This window comes from Hemitrygon akajei, chromosome 3, assembly GCF_048418815.1.
Source record: "Hemitrygon akajei chromosome 3, sHemAka1.3, whole genome shotgun sequence".
Taxonomy (NCBI): domain Eukaryota; kingdom Metazoa; phylum Chordata; class Chondrichthyes; order Myliobatiformes; family Dasyatidae; genus Hemitrygon; species Hemitrygon akajei.
Window position 1 is genome coordinate 94,287,543 of NC_133126.1, and position 15,974 is coordinate 94,303,516.

Consider the following 15,974-nt stretch of genomic DNA (forward strand, 5'->3'; position numbering starts at 1 on the left):
TTAATAAACAGTTTTATTCCCTGCCCACAAAAAGTTACCGTGTCTTGCCTGCACCATCTTCCCAACACCTAGATTAAAGTCGGGTTTGTGTAGAATGGGTCAGTTTCCAAAGAGCCTGCGTCCAAGCTGTGTCACTTTGACTGCAGATGGTGTAACACTCCTTTCATTAGCCATCCACACAGGAACAATGACGCAGAATATTAGTGGGAAGATATTACTTAGACGCAAAGAATGTGGGTTGTAACAGAGAAAAGCTGTAAAAACTCCAAAGTACTTGTACCTTCACGTGGTCTTTCTCTTTATCTGAGACCAGGATTAAATAACTGGTTCCCGTCTGTTTGCAATGGTGCTGAACTTCTTCCTGCTCAGGGAAAAAGCAGAGGAAATCAGAAACAACAGTTTGATTCAAGAGAAAAGCAGCTGATTCACAGTATAATGTAATCAAAATAATAAAGAGGCATAATTATATAATCCTTAAGCATCCTTGCAGGAAGAGTCCAGATCAATTCCCAGATAATGTCTGAGATTGTTAGATCTCAGCTGGGGTAACAGGGGGGAGGGCAAGGATGAACCTGTCCGAAGGAAGCAGAACTGGGGAGGGGTGTCTAATTCAGGTGCCCCCACCCACTCCAGCTGCCAACTGTAACACCGTCACACATCAGCCGAGCCATGAAGATCACTGACTGCGTCCACTACAGGTCCCCTATATAATGGGGTGGAACAGACTGCTGTCTACAGAACACGGGTATTTATTAATAACACCTAGACAGAACCTTAATCACATGGATTATGGAATTAGCAACAAAATCTGTAGAAGAGAATGTGGTTGCCTCATTAAGGAAGGATGTGGAAGTGCTAATGAGGAGATTTACCAGGATGCTGCCTGGATTAGGGAACATGTCTTCTAAGGAAATGTTTTTTTCTCTCTTTGGAGCAAAGGAGTACGAGAGAAAGTTTCATAGAACTGTTAACTATAAAGAACATTAAAAAAGTTCACTGCAGTGCAAAGTGGTCATACCGCTGGTATATTGGGGTTATGCCAGTTGGTTCAGTGTTGAATAGTTGAAGGAAAGCAGCTGGTCTTCGGCTTGGTGGTGTGGGGCGATGGTAAATGTGAGAAGATGGCACGGAACCAGTGGTGGGGATTTTTGATGATGGATGCCGTCTTGAGGCAGCACCTCCTGTAGATTGTACCGATGGTGGGAGGGGTGAGCCATGCTGTGTCGGGCAGAGTTCACTATTTTCCTCAGCTTCCTGAGCGTACCACACCATAGGCGACCAGTAGGAATACTTCCATTAACACATCCGCAGCGTTAAACCTGTAGGTGCTTTTAAACCTCCTCTTACAGTACTGGGTGCACTTCCCAGTACAGGAAGGATGTGGTTAAGCTAAAGAGATTGCAGGAAACAATCACAGGATGTCGTCAGGACTGGAGTCATAGAGAAAGACCGAATTGTCTGGGACTGTTTTCCCCGGAGCAACCAGGTAGAGGTCTATAAAATCATGAGGGGAATAGATGGGTACATAGTCAAGTCTTTTTCCCAGGGTAGGGAAATCTAAAAGCAGAGAGTAAGGTGACAGGGTAGAGATTTAAAGGGAAGCATTCTCAGAGAGTGCTCCATATGTGGAATCTGTTGTCAGAGGAAGTGTTAGAAGTGGATAGAACTTCAATGTTTAAAAGACATATTGGCAAGTACATTGATAGTAAAGGTTTAGAGCAGGGGTTCCCACCTGGGGTCCACAGACCCCTCAGTTAACGATAGGTGTCCATGGCATTAAAAAGGTTGGGAACCCCTGTTTTTGAGGGTATGGGCCAAACACAAACAAATGGCACTAAGTCAGGTTGGTACCCTGGTTAGCCTGAATGAGACGGGCCGAAGGGCCTGTTTTTAGGCTACACAACTCTGAGACAATGATCTGAAGATCATCACACACAGTGCAAGATATTTACTTGCATAGACAACAGGCAGACGGGCAGCAGACCCTAGCACTGCTCACTGCTGACCTCTGAAAGACCATCCAGATGAAGAGAATGGCGGTGCCTGCAACAATGTTAGTGCAATATTTCACAGCACCGGCTGTGGGAACAGGGTTTGATTCCCACCACTGTCTGTAAGGAGTCTGTACGTTCTCCCAGTGGCCCTGTGGAACCCAAAGACGGACAGGTGAGTTGTGGGGACACCATGTTGGCAGAAGCATGTTAACACTTGTGGGCTGTCCTTGCTGATTTGATTTGACACAAATGATGCATTTCACCACGTTTCAATGTAGAGGTGACAAGAAGTTAGTCTAATGAGGCAAGAATCTGAATCACCTGAGAGAATTTTTGCCCCCTCCTACTAAATCAAATTATCCATAAGCCCAGCAGCCAGCTCTGCACTACTTTACCTGGGAGACATCACACAGGAGCTCAGCATTTATCCCCACTGTCCACAGGTTCTGGATGATGCCGATAGATCTGTCAATCAAAATTCGACTGACTGCAACCACCAGTGCCTTACAGTGGCAACCATCGGGCTGGAATGGAAGGACAAAGTTTAGCTCTTGGCCACAGAGATTTGCACAAACACATCAGTAATTCAATGGAATCGACAAAGACTGCTTCTGCCAGTCTGCCTGTCTACCCCCATCTCCCACTCTCTTGATCAATTTATTAGTTAAAGCATAAGAGAAGTCCACAGAAAGACTTTTGTCAGATAACTCACTGGTATCAAATCACTACAAAGTGTGGAGATTTTATCCAAGGCCAGACTGACTCCCACAGCAGTGGGAACCGGACCTGTGAGACGCAGACGTTGAAACTCCAGGATCTGAAAGAGCCGAAAAAGAATAATTAACTTCTTGAGAAAGCTGAATAGATTTGCAAACCTGTTGAATATCTCAGGGAGACTTTTGGGAATAATGGTACTCCCTAGCACGACTCTCAATCTGCTCTGGAGGGTGAATCTGCAGAAATTAACCCCCCTCCCCCACATACCACCTGGTATGGGGGGAGGAGGTCCTACTGCACAGGATCGAAGTAAGTTGCAGAAAGTTGTAAACTTAATCAGCTCCATCATGGGTACCAGCCTCTGTAGTATCCAAGGTATCTTTAAGGAGCAGTGCTTTAGGAAGATGGCGTCCATTGTTAAGGACCTCCACCACCCAGAACGTGCCCTCTTCTCACGAAGGAAGGAGGTACAGGAGCCTGAAGGCACGCAACCAGTGATTCAGGAACAGCTTCTTCCCCTCTGCCATCCAATTTCTGAATGGATATTGAACCCATGAACACTACCTCAGTACTATTTTTATTTCTGTTTTTGCACTACTTATTTTAACTATTTAATATACATATACATACTTCTGCAATTGACTTTTATCCTACATTATGTATTGCATTGTACTATAAGTTACTAATATGCCAGTGTGATTAAACCTGATTCTGATACCACAGTACTTGGAAAACAATACAAGTCAGAAATGGGCCTTTCAACCCTCCGTGCCAACCTTGACAGTGATGCCTACCTATGCTAAACAGCTTTTCCCACATTAGACCCATAACCCTCTATGCCTTCCTCCCCACATAATTATATCTACCTCTATCACCTCCCTCCAGCAGTCCAGTCTAGACAATACCACCCACTGTGTGAAGAATACTTATGCAGAAAATTTAGAAACCCTCCAAATTTCCCTCCTCCATTCATAAACCTGTGCTCCTTAGTTCTAGATTCCCCTGCCCTGGAAGACCACTTATCCAGTGTATGCCCTTTGCAATGTTGTAAACCAAGTAAAGGTCATCACTCAACCTCCCACATTCCAGTGCGGAAAAAACAAACAATCCAATGTCTCTCTACAACTAAAGCCCCTCATTTCAGGCAACATCCGAGTGAATCTCTTCTGCACTCTCCCCATCGCTACCACATTCTTCCTTTACAGTGGCAACCAGAACGGTACACCAATCTCCAAGTACTGAATGGAAACAAGGAGCTAGTGATCTCACTCAGTGACAATGATCTGGGATATCACACTCAGCACAAGGGAACCACCTGCAAACACATTCATCAAATGAAGAGGAAGAAAATGGGCTTTTAACTCTCATGCACTGCTCCTGTGCATAATGCAGTCCGTGCCTGAGATGTAGAGAGTGGCCAGCTCAGCTGGCTCTGCACCTTGGGCGCTCACAACTGAAGTGTTCTGTGTGGATGTGGAGTCAAGTCAAGTCAAGAGTGAAGTCATGGATGCCGGCCACTCTCAACTAGTCCAACATTGCTAACGAGTTGGCTGATAAATGGAGAGTGGCATTGTTTGATTTTATTGAGATAGAGCATGGAACAAGCCCTTCTGCCCCTTCGAGGCAGTAACCCCCAATTTAACTGTGGCTTAATCCCATGACAATTTACAATGACCAATTAACCTCCCAACCAGTATGTCTTTGAACTGTGGGAGGAAACCGGATGAAACCCACGCGGTCACGGGAAGAAAGTATAAACTCCTTACAGAGAGCAGCAGGATTTGAACCTGGGTCACCAGTACTGTAAAGTGTCGTGCTATCCACTATACCATCGTGCTACCTCTCTTATCCTCACAGAAAGGTAAGAGAAGCTTTGTCACAGAAATACGGAGTACTATAGTGCAAGATGTCTGGACAAAATGAACAGAAAGACTTTTTAATAACTTGCAGATGTACGTGAGACCTTTTCCCTTTCATAACCTCTAATCAAACAGGACTCACCAGATTGTCATATCTCCCTCCTGCTGCAAGGATATCTGGCACAAGATGTTGTCGCCGATTTACAAATGCAACAAACTGGAAGATGATTCCACTGTATAGGTGCACCTTGTAGACAAGACCCAGATTGATCTCCACCTGCAAAGCAAGAACACCAATTTCACTCCACAGCTGCCACAGATGTCATTATCAGTGTCCTCTGTGTAGACACCAAGTGTCTGATTCCTCTGGCCCTCAATTTCCTATACTTCACAGGAAGGAGAAGGGAACATTGCCTTATGAGAAAGGCCCAGACAGAGGCTGCAAGTTTCTCTCATTTCCCTCCCGGCTATTGGATAGGCAGTCATTTGAGTCGAACCTCAATGCTTGGAACATTGCTTCTCCAAAAGCGAGACTCAGTAGAACCGGCATAATTCATTCCAAGTCAAATCAGTGGCAGAAACAATTCCCTTCCCTTTCCCCAATACCAGCCCTAACAATACAACAGCTTCTCATAACACCAATGTGATGACATTTGCCATTTTCCACAGGTGCTAATGCTGTGATTACTCGTTGAAATTCACAATTTGTTGTGAGGTTCTACTAGGCCAGCCTTTAATCATTCAACTGATGTGATCTAAACAATCAAAATTTGCAAACTTGTGGGCCTGAAGATAGACGAGTCCCCTGGTCCTGATGGAATGCATCCCAGGGTACTGAAAGAAATGGCAGAAGTTATAGTAGAGGCTTTGGCGATAATTTACCAAAATTCTCTGGACTCTGGGCAGGTCCTGGCAGATTGGAAGATGGTGAATGTCACACCACTGTTCAATAAAGGATATAGGCCAGTTATTTTAACATCTGTAGTTGGGAAAATGCTTGAAGCTATCATTAAAGAAGAAATAGTGAGGCTTCTGGAAAGAAACAGATCCATCAGGCAGATGCAGCATGGATTCAGCAAAGGCAGGTCCTGTGTGACAAACTTACTGGAGTTTTTTGAGGATATAATGAGCACAGTGGATAGAGGGGAACAGGTAGACGTTGTTTACTTGGATTTCCAGAAGGTGTTCAATAAGATGCCACATAAAAGACTTATCCATAAGATAAGGATGCATAGATTTGGGGGTGATGTATTAGCATGGATAGTGGATTGGTTAACCAACAGAAAGCAGAGAGTTGGGTTACATGGGTGTTACTGTGGTTGGCAATCAGTGGTGAGCGGCGTGCCGCAGGGGTCGGTGCTGGGCCCACAACTGTTCACAATATACATTAACGATCTGGAAGAGAGGATTGAGTGTAATGTTTGCTGATGATATTAAATTGAGTAGAAAAGCAAACTGTGCAGAAGAGATATAGATAGGTTAAGTGAGTGGGCAAGGGTCTGGCAGATGGAATACAATGTTGGTAAATGCAGGTCATTCACCGGAAGGAAAAATGGAAGAGCAGATTATTACTTAAATGGTAAAAAAAAAAATTGCAGCATGCTGCTGTGCAGAGGGACTTGGGAGTGATTGTGTATGAATAGCAAAAGGTTGCTTTGCAGGTGCAGCAGGCGATCAAGAAGGCAAATGGGATGTTGGCCTTCATTGCTAAAGGGATTGAATTTAAGAGCAGGGAGGTTATGCTGCAACTCTATAGGGTAATGGTGAAGCTGTACCTAGAGTACCTGCAGTTCTGGTCTCCTTACTTGAGGAAGGATATAGTGGCTGTGGAGGTGGTACAGAGGAGGTTCACTGGGTTGATTCCAGAGATGAGGGGGTTAGATTATGAGGAGAGATTGAGTTGCCTGGGACTGTACTTGCTGGAATTCAGAAGAATGAGAGATTTTATAGAAACATATAAAATTATGATGGGATAGATAGAGGCAGGAATGTTGTTTCCACTGATAGGTGAGACTAGAACTAGGGGACATAGCCTCAATGTTCAAGGGAGTAGATTTAGGACGGAGATGGGGAGGAACTGCTTTTCCCAGAGGTTGGTGAATCTGTGGGATTCTCTGCCCAATAAAGCAGTAGAGGCCACCTCAGTAAATATATTTAAGATAAGGTTGGATAGATATTTGCATAGTCGGGGAATTAAGGGTTATGGGAAAATACAGGTAGGTGGAGATGAGTCCATGGCCAGATCAGCCATGATCTTATTGAATGGCAGAGCACGTTCAATAGCCCAGATGGCCTACTCCTGCTCCTATTTCTTACATTTTATGTAAGAAGAAATGGCAGTCACCATAACTAGTGACAACCATTACTGACGTTACTCAAAGTGTACAGCAATGAGCAAGATTACTGCCTCTCATCTTACTGAAGTACAGAATCTTTGCTCCGCATCTGTATGAGGAGCGTAGAGAACCTGTCCAATTAGTTTTTCAAAGAGATAACCAAGAATATCGATGATGGACTCAAGAGTCACAGAACTGTAGATTATACAGTTAACACAGTCTATGTAGATTTCAGTAAGACCTTTGATGTGGGAGACTAGGCCAAAATGAAAAACCCACATGATCCAGAAACTCAGCAAACTGGATTCAGAAATGGCTTGTGGTAAATGAGGAAGAATCCTGATGGAAGCAATTGGAAATCTGTGACCAGTGGAATACCACAGCGATCCATGTTAAGACTCTTGCTACTTGTTGCATTCACTAGCAATCTGGATGTGAATGTTAGAGGCCATTAAAGTCTGTAAATGTTAAGAAAATGGGTGGTGGTGTTGATAATGAGGAAGGTCACTCTCAGCTTCAAAACAGTATTGTCATTTGGTAACACAGACCGAGAAAAGGCAGAGAGTAACGATGTGAGGTGAGGCGACACAGTCTACTAACAGGGACAGGATACACATAGTGAATCATAGGGCTCTGGGGAGACCATGCACGTCCAAGGGTCTCCGTGCGTGCAGCATAGGTAGATAAGGGGTTAAGAATGCTGCTTGCCTCAACAACCAGGACACACAATAGGAGAGCAGGGAGATTGTGGCACGACTACCACAGCTGTCACCATGCTAATGGAAAGGATGTGAATGTGCTGGAGAGGGTGAAGGGAGAATCACCAGGATGTTACCTGGGATGAAATGTCACGAGAAGAGGCTCGTCAGATTGGACTGGTTTACCATGGAGAGTGCAAGAGTGTACTGACTGATGTACAGGATTATGTGGGGCATAGTGAGAAATCATTTCCCTTAGCAGAGGTTTCTAGAACTAGAGGATGTCAATTAGATAATACGTGGATTACTTAGAAGTAATTTGAGAAGACGTTTTCCAGCCAGAGGGTGGTTGGACTCTGGGACCTGATGCCTGGGTGGCTAACGGAGACAGTGGCTCTTACAATATGAGAATTTCTCATGTATACAAGTTGCTCGTGCATTTTGAATATGGGGTTAATCTACTTATTCAATCCCTCCCCACCTATGTTCACGACACTTCTCATGCTCTGGATTTTTTCAATGATGTCAAGTTCCCTAGCCTCCGGCATCTTATTTTCACCATGTACGTCCAGTCCCTATATACCTGCATCTCCCACCAGGAAGGTCTCAAAGCTCTCCATTTCTTTTTGGATTCCAGACCCAACCAGTTCCCCTCTACCACCACTCTCCTCCGTCTAGCGGAATTGGTCCTTACTCTTAATAATTTCTCCTTTGGCTCCTCCCACTTCCTCCAAACTAAAGGTGTAGCCATGGGCACCCGTATGGGTCCCAGTTATGCCTGCCTTTTTGTTGGCTTTGTGGAACAGTCCATGTTCCAAGTCTATACGGGTATCCGTCCCCCTCTTTTCCTTCGCTACATCAACAACTGCATTGGCGCAGCCTCCTGCACACATGCTGAGCTCGTTGACTTCATTAACTTTGCCTTCAACTTTCATCCTGCCCTCAAATTTACCTGGTCCATTTCCGACACCTCCCTCCCCTTTCTTGATCTTTCTGTCTCTATCTCTGGAGACGCCTTATCTATTGATGTCTACCATAAGCCCACGGACTCTCACGGCTACCTGGACTATTCCTCTTCCCACTGTTACTTGTAAAAATGCCATCCCCTTCTCTCAATTCCACCGTCTCTGCCACATCTGCTCTCAGAATGAGGCTTTTCATTCCAGGACAAAGGAGATGTCTTCCTTTTTTAAAGAAAGGGGCTTCCCCTCCTCCACCATCAACTCTGCCTTCAAATGCATCTCTCCTATTTCATGCACATCTGCTCTCACCCCATCCTCCTGCCACCCCACTCGGGATAGGGTTCCTCTTATCCTTCTAAGTGGAACGAGTGCTTCACCTGCCCTTACACTTCCTCCCTCACCACCATTCAGGGCCCCAGACAGTCCCTCCAGGTGAGGCGACACTTCACCTGTGAGTCGGCTGGTGTGGTATACTGCGTCTGGTGCTCCGGGTGTGGCCTTTTATATATTGGCGAGACCCGACGCAGACTGGGAGACCGTTTCGCTGAACACCTACACTCTGCCCGCCAGAGGAAGCAGGATCTCCCAGTGGCCACACATTTTAATTCCACATCCCAATCCCATTCCCATTCTGATATGCCAATCCATGGCCTCCTCTACTGTCGAGATGAAGCCACACTCAGTTTGGAGGAACAACACAATTCCATCTGGGTAGCCTCCTACCTGATGGCATGAACATTGATTTCTCTAACTTCCATTAATGCCCCTCCTCCTCTTCTCACGCCATCCTTAATTTTTAATTTTTTTACCCCTCTCTCTTTCCCTCTCACAGTAACTCCTTGCCTGTTCTCCATCTTCCTCTGGTACTCCCCTCACCCTTTCTTTCTTCCAAGGGCTTCTGTCATACAATACTCCCCCTTCTCCAGCTCTGCATCCCTTTTGCCAATCAACTTTCCAGCTCTTAGCTTCACCCCTCTCCCTCCGGTCTTCTCCTATCATTTCAGGTCCCCCCTCTCAAATCTCTTACTATCTCTTTTTTCCGTTAGTCCTGACGAAGGGTCTGGACCCGAAACGTTGACCGTACTTCGTCCCATAGATGTTGCCTGACCTGCTGTGTTCCACCAGCATTTTGCGTGTTTTGCTTGAATCTATTTATATTTATCAGGAGTCGTGATGAAGGGTCCTGGTCTGAAATGTCAACTCTTTATTCCTTTCCATAGATGCTGCCTGGCCCGCTCAGTTACTCCCGATTTTGTGCATGTACTCTGGATTTCCAGCCTCTGCAGAATCTCTTACATTTAAGAACAGAACAAAACCTGCTTGTTAATAATTCCCAGTAAGGACTAATCTGTCCCATGAGCCAGCTTTGATTAGTAACTATAGTACTTCTATTCTCCAAATTCTCTCTGCTGTAGTCAGTCCCAACACTGGGTACAGCAGCCTGTCTAACACAAGACAAAACCATTAACTGTGGAGAATCCTCACCCAGGTTACACATACCCAACCTATGGATACTCTGTACATACGTTCGGGCACTGGGGAGACATGCCAGGTGAATGGGGATGGATCTGCCACTGATGCAGAGCTGCAGGCATTTTCTGCTGGGTGGGAATGGGGTAATTCCTCATGTCTGCACCAAGTCACAAAAGTCAGGGCTGGGAGGAGCCCTGCAGAGCTCGGAGCACTGAGCTGGTGAGGTCAGCTGACAGCCGCTCTTTCCACGCCTGTCACAGTTGTTTCTGTTCATTTTCAATTTATGAACAATTCTCTGGAGGAGAACTCTGTTGTAGCATGGAGACTGCCCGCACAAACGTGATCAGGAAAGGAAACTAGCTCAGTAGGCAAGCTGAGCTGAAGGCTCGCCATCCATGCTGTAGAAGTGTCTGACCTCAGCTGGTTGCAGCCTTGCTCAGCCACAGTCCAAACGATTAAACTGACGGCATTCAGCCAGCATGGTTCGGCAGCGCTCAATGCCTTCAGAAGATAGGTTAGCAGCTAACTTACCGAGAATTAGTCACTGGCATTACAACCAACCTGAAGCTCGATGTCAAGTTTCTTCAGGAGCTCTGTCACAGTTTCCAAGTCCTTTAAGCCTTGCTTTGCCAGCTGGGAAACAGCTAACTTCCCTTTCATGAGTGGGCTCAACACACTACTCAATTCTTTTATGTCCAACTTGACTTCAATGTACTTGTACAGGTGCAAGAGCTGAAAAAGAGAAAATGGGAACTTAAATGTCATAAATCATCCTTCCTGCTAACTTCCATGCTGCATTCTCCACAGCACACTATGTTGCACATTTGTATTTAAGGGAAATAAGGGTACAACAAGATTCTGATAATCCACTCTCTGACCATTTGGAAACAATTTGCCACACATGCCTTTCTACTTCCTAAACCCTGCACTCTCGTTAAAATGACCAAGGTCCCAGTTCCCACATTCCCTAAAAACCTACTATAATCAATGGAAAATTTATGATACATACCATAACATCTAAAAAAAAATGTGAATTAAAAATCTGTTGAAACAACATGGAACTCTCAAAAATCTACTGATCAGAGAGCAAAGTCCTGAGCATACCGGATTACCAAAGTTTTACTGTAAACTCTTAAGAAAATGAAACAGAGGGCTGAAGTTCACTGGGAGCAGAACGACTGTCATTAACCTGTTGGTTTAAATGTCTAGACTGCCCAACATACACAAAATGTTGGAGGAACTCAACAGGTCAGGCAACATCTGTGGAAAAGAGTACAGTCGAAGTCTAGGCCCGAAACATCAGCTGTACTCTTTCCCATAGACGCTGCCTGGCCCGCTGAGTTTCTCCAGCATTTTGTGTGTGTTGCACGGATTTCCAGCGTCCGCAGATATTCTCTCGTTTGTGATCTAGACTGCCCATCTTCTTCCTTGCAGTTGCCGATGGAATGATCAAGTGATGCCAATAACACAAAACTTACGTTATTCTGTGACAGGGAGAGATTGTAGAACTTGATTTCTATCTCTCTTTTGGTCAGCTTCCCTGTCTATAAAGGAAGAGAGGTTAAATGTTAAAATATTATGGGAGATGACAAAATAATGCATTTAGAAATACACCAATTCTGTATTATATAATTAGAGATGTGTTTAAAGGCACAGATATCAATTGATGTCTCCTGTATGATGAATACAACAAGAATGTCAAATCCAATATGTTCACGAATTTCAAGGATCGCCTAGAGTCCAGTCTCAAGATAATGCACCTCATTTGCGCAATTACCCTTAAAGGTCTGGCCCAAAAGGCTGCGTCCTCAGCCCCCTATGCACTTATGAACGTGTAGTCAAATTCTGCTCGAACTCTATCAACAAGTTTACAGATGATACCACTGTAGTAAGCCAGGTCTCTGAGTTGGCATACAGAGAGGAGAGCTTAGTGATATAGTGTCATGACACAACCTTCCCCTCAATGTCAACAAAACCATGGAAGAGGTCATTGATTCAAAAAGGGGCAGTACACATGCTCCTGTCTACATCAAAGGTGCTGAAGTTGAGAGCTTCAAGGTCCTAGGAGTGATCCGTTGTCAATTGCCTGTCCTGGTCCAACCACACAATCAGCGCACAGGAGGCTACAGAAACCTTGGCCATGAACCAATTTGTATCAAAGAACCATGGAATTCATCTATCCAGATGCACCACAGCTGTACGGCAACTGCTCTCCCAAGACCACAAGAAAGCGCAGGGAGTTGTGGAAACAGCTCAGCACATCACGGAAATCAGCCTCCCCCTCCATGAACCCTGCCCACACTCTTGCCGCCTTGGTAAAGCAGCCAACATATCCAAAGGTCCCACCACACCAACATTCTTTTCTGCCCCTTCCATCAGGCAGAAGATAAAAAGCCTGAAAGCATGCGCTACCAGGTTAAAGGACAGCTTCTACTCCGCTGATACGAGACTCCTGACTGTGTTTATAGCCCTGCAGCTCATTGTCCTGCCTGCGCTTCACTTTCCCTATAAACGTAACACTTTATTCTCCTCCAATGTCCTCAGGATCGTTAAAGAGAAAATACAGATAGCTCTGTGGCATATGAATGCCCAACTTATAGTTACCCCATAAATAAAACTGAGCATTTGGGAGACCAATGGGGGATGAATTTGCCAGCTTCAACAGGTTTCTTCTACTGAATGGGACACTTTCATGTGCCTTCTCTTCTCAGCCCATCACAATCACAGTTGTAACAGTCAGAGCTGGGGGCACTGAGCAGATTCACTCAGCCAGTCAGCGAGACTGGCTGGCAGCCTCTCTTCCTGCTCCCGTCGCTCTCCCATCACACCCGTTTACGTGCTCTTCTCCCACACACTGTGGTTCTGTTCTAGACTGAGGACCAGTTCCCGAGAACAGAACACCGTTGTAACCTGGGGACTGCCCGTACAAGTTGAAATGCAAATCATTTCTCCCCTATAATCCATCTGTGCCATGCACTACTGTACAGAGGAGGTAAGTTGGCAAATCTGCAAGGGATCAGGAACAGCCCGAAACAGAACTATTTTTGGATGCCATGACATGTGATGCTGAGTCCAGTTATATTTAATCAGCTCCACGACTTACCATGACATCGCACAGGATGCTGCACACCTGATGGAGTTTGTCCTCCGGTATCCCACAATGCAGCAGCACTGCCTTCAGCAGGCAGATATGGTTCAGATAGATGCTATAGTTCCTCTTCTGAAAACCAAATAAATGCAATCATTTCTCAAGGAGTAGCTTGTAATAATCACACTACAGCCCCAGAGGCTTCAGAAGAGAAAGAAATTACTGATTGGAAGCTTTCCTTTAATCCTTCCCTGTTTAATAATAATTACAACAGAACTGTAAATTCCACCTTGCATTTTTCTCGACAGGGATTTCTGCAACGTCACCTATATTTGGCAAGTTAAGTTAAAGCAATGAGACTCCTAACAGCAGTGTGTCATTTTGATTACAATCCCTCTGTGTTATGTAGCATCACTGGTAACTGCATGGGCAGTGAGTGATAGAACTGCCCATACAGTTACCAATGATGCAGAGGGATTGTAATCAAAGTGACACACTGCTGTCAGGAGTCTCACCGTCAGAAGCAAAGATCACCGCATTAAACCCGCAAAACCAGCAACAACCTCAGCTTTTTAGCTGCCTCACCAGAACTGTGACAATTGAGAACCCATTGGCAAGATGCGAATATTTTGCAAGGATCTATTTCAGCAAGGATTTTTTCTTTGTAGAAGTAGGATTTCAGCAGGCATGCAAGGGAGGTGGGTGGGAGGATGAGTGAGAGGGAGGTGGGTGGGAGGGTTAGTGAGTCTAGGTCATAGGTCGGCAACCCGCGGCTCTTTCATCTCTGTGCTGCGGCTCCCTGTGGCTTTGGAAAATAAATGATGAGTATTTAATTAAAATGTATTTTATGTTAGCTTGTTAGTTTTTGAAATGTAATTCTAAATTTGAAGATTATGGTTATCTTGTACAATCTAAATAAAACGTGTTTTTTGTCGCTATTAATATACGTCACCACTGCCAATGCCTGAAACCCGCCAGTGCGCGATTTCTTTAATTTTTCGATCCAAGGTAGGCTAACTATGGAGAATTCTAAAAAAAGAAAAGTGACTGAAGAAAACAGAACGTTTAATGATACGTGGGCAGATTCATTTGCTTTCACTGCTGATGAGACTGGTTTACCGGTATGCTTAATATGCAATGAGAAACTAGCAAACAACAAAAAGTCAAATGTCGTAAGACACTTCCAGAATAAACACGCAGCCTTTGCTCAAAAATATCCGGATGGAGATGAGAGAAAAAAAGCCGTTTCGGAACTGATGCGGAAGGTTGATCTGAGCAAAAATCATTTCAAGAAGTGGATGAAGTCTGGAAAATCAACTACATATGCTAGTTTTGTTGCCGCTCAGGAAATAGTCAGGCACGGGAAGCAGTTTACAGATGGTGAATATATAAAAGATTCTTTCATTAAGATTTCAGAACATCTATTCACGGACTTTAAAAACAAGAGTGAAATTGTGCAGAAAATCAGGGATATGCCCCTCTCTGCAAAGACTGTCAAAGACAGAACCACAAAAATGGCAGAAGACATCACAAGACAGCAAATTAAAGACATCAATTCAGCTGTGGCCTACTCGATTGCCTGTGACGAGTCTAAAGACAAAGGTGATATTGAACAAATAGCGCTGTTCTGCCGGTATGTAAACTCTGCCGGGCCACAGGAAGAAATGATTGAGTTGATACCTCTAAAAGGCCAAACACTGGGGGAGGACATCTGTGAGGCTGTCTTGAATTGTTTAAGAGCCAAAGGAATAAAGACCACCCACCTGGTGTCAGTAGCTACTGATGGGGCACCAAGTATGTATGACAGGAGCGCACAAAGTCGCTGGACAGAAAGCTGCTGACTTTTCACTGCATCTTGCACCAAGAGGCACTGTGCGCTCAAACATTTCCTCCGGAATGCACAGAAGTAATGGATGTTGTCATTCAGATTGTCAATAAAATAATGGCAAAAAGTTTAAATCACTGTCAATTCCGTTTGTTACTGGACGAGCTGGAAAGCGCATATTCTGATCTCCTGCTGCACAACAAAGTCCGGTGGCTGTCCAGAGGGGAGGTGCTGAAACGCTTTGTCACGTGTCTGGAAGAAGTGAAAACTTTCCTGGGCAGCAAAGGGCTCACCTTTCCTGAGCTGGAACAGCCAGAGTGGCTGGAAAAGCTACACTTCATGGTAGACATGACAGCGCACCTGAACAAGCTGAACACAGCTCTTCAGGGGAAAGGACGCACAGCCCTGCACATGTTGGAGGATGTTTTGGCATTCGAGCGCAAGTTGACAATGCTTGCCAGAGATTTACAGAAAGGCACATTGTCTCACTTCCCCAATTTGAGAGAGTTCAAACAAGCTCACGACATGATAAATTCGGAGTATTTACATTCTGCAATCATCGCAATGCAAACATCGTTTGGGAAACGCTTCTGTGAGTTCAGAGAGGAAAAAAACACATTATCCTTCCCGGTCACTCCCCTAAGCATCGATCTATCCCTACTGAATACGACTGCATTGGCAGGTGTGAGTCAACCTGATCTTGAGATGGAACTGGCCGACATAGCCGACAAAGACATATGGGTGTCCAAGTTTAGACGCTTGACAGCAGACCCTGAAGATGTTGCCCGTCAGAAGGCCGTTCTTGCTCAGAATCACAAATGGAGTGATATTGAAAACCTCCCCAAACCGGACAAACTTGTGTTCGAAACATGGAATGCTATCCCCGACATTTATGTAAACATTAAAAAGTATGCGCTTGGAGTCCTGTCGATCTTTGGATCCACATATGTATGTGAGCAGGTGTTCTCCAACATGAACTTTATTAAAAACAAACATCGCGCACGCCTCACAGATGACAGCTT

At 44.9% G+C, this 15,974-nt stretch overlaps 1 protein-coding gene across 5 annotated transcripts in view; it reads right to left on the minus strand.

Annotated features, from left to right (window-relative positions):
• eif2ak4 (eukaryotic translation initiation factor 2 alpha kinase 4) overlaps positions 1–15,974 on the minus strand; it is a 157,002-nt gene that overhangs the window by 26,900 nt on the left and 114,128 nt on the right. For all 5 annotated transcript variants that reach the window (XM_073040370.1, XM_073040372.1, XM_073040371.1 and 2 more), the window contains 7 exons: positions 13,143–13,259; positions 11,518–11,583; positions 10,601–10,771; positions 4,713–4,847; positions 2,707–2,811; positions 2,390–2,518; positions 281–361 (listed from right to left, as the gene is read on the minus strand). In XM_073040370.1, coding sequence (XP_072896471.1) covers positions 281–361; positions 2,390–2,518; positions 2,707–2,811; positions 4,713–4,847; positions 10,601–10,771; positions 11,518–11,583; positions 13,143–13,259 — 804 coding nt within the window. The remainder of the gene's footprint in view (positions 1–280; positions 362–2,389; positions 2,519–2,706; positions 2,812–4,712; positions 4,848–10,600; positions 10,772–11,517; positions 11,584–13,142; positions 13,260–15,974) is intronic.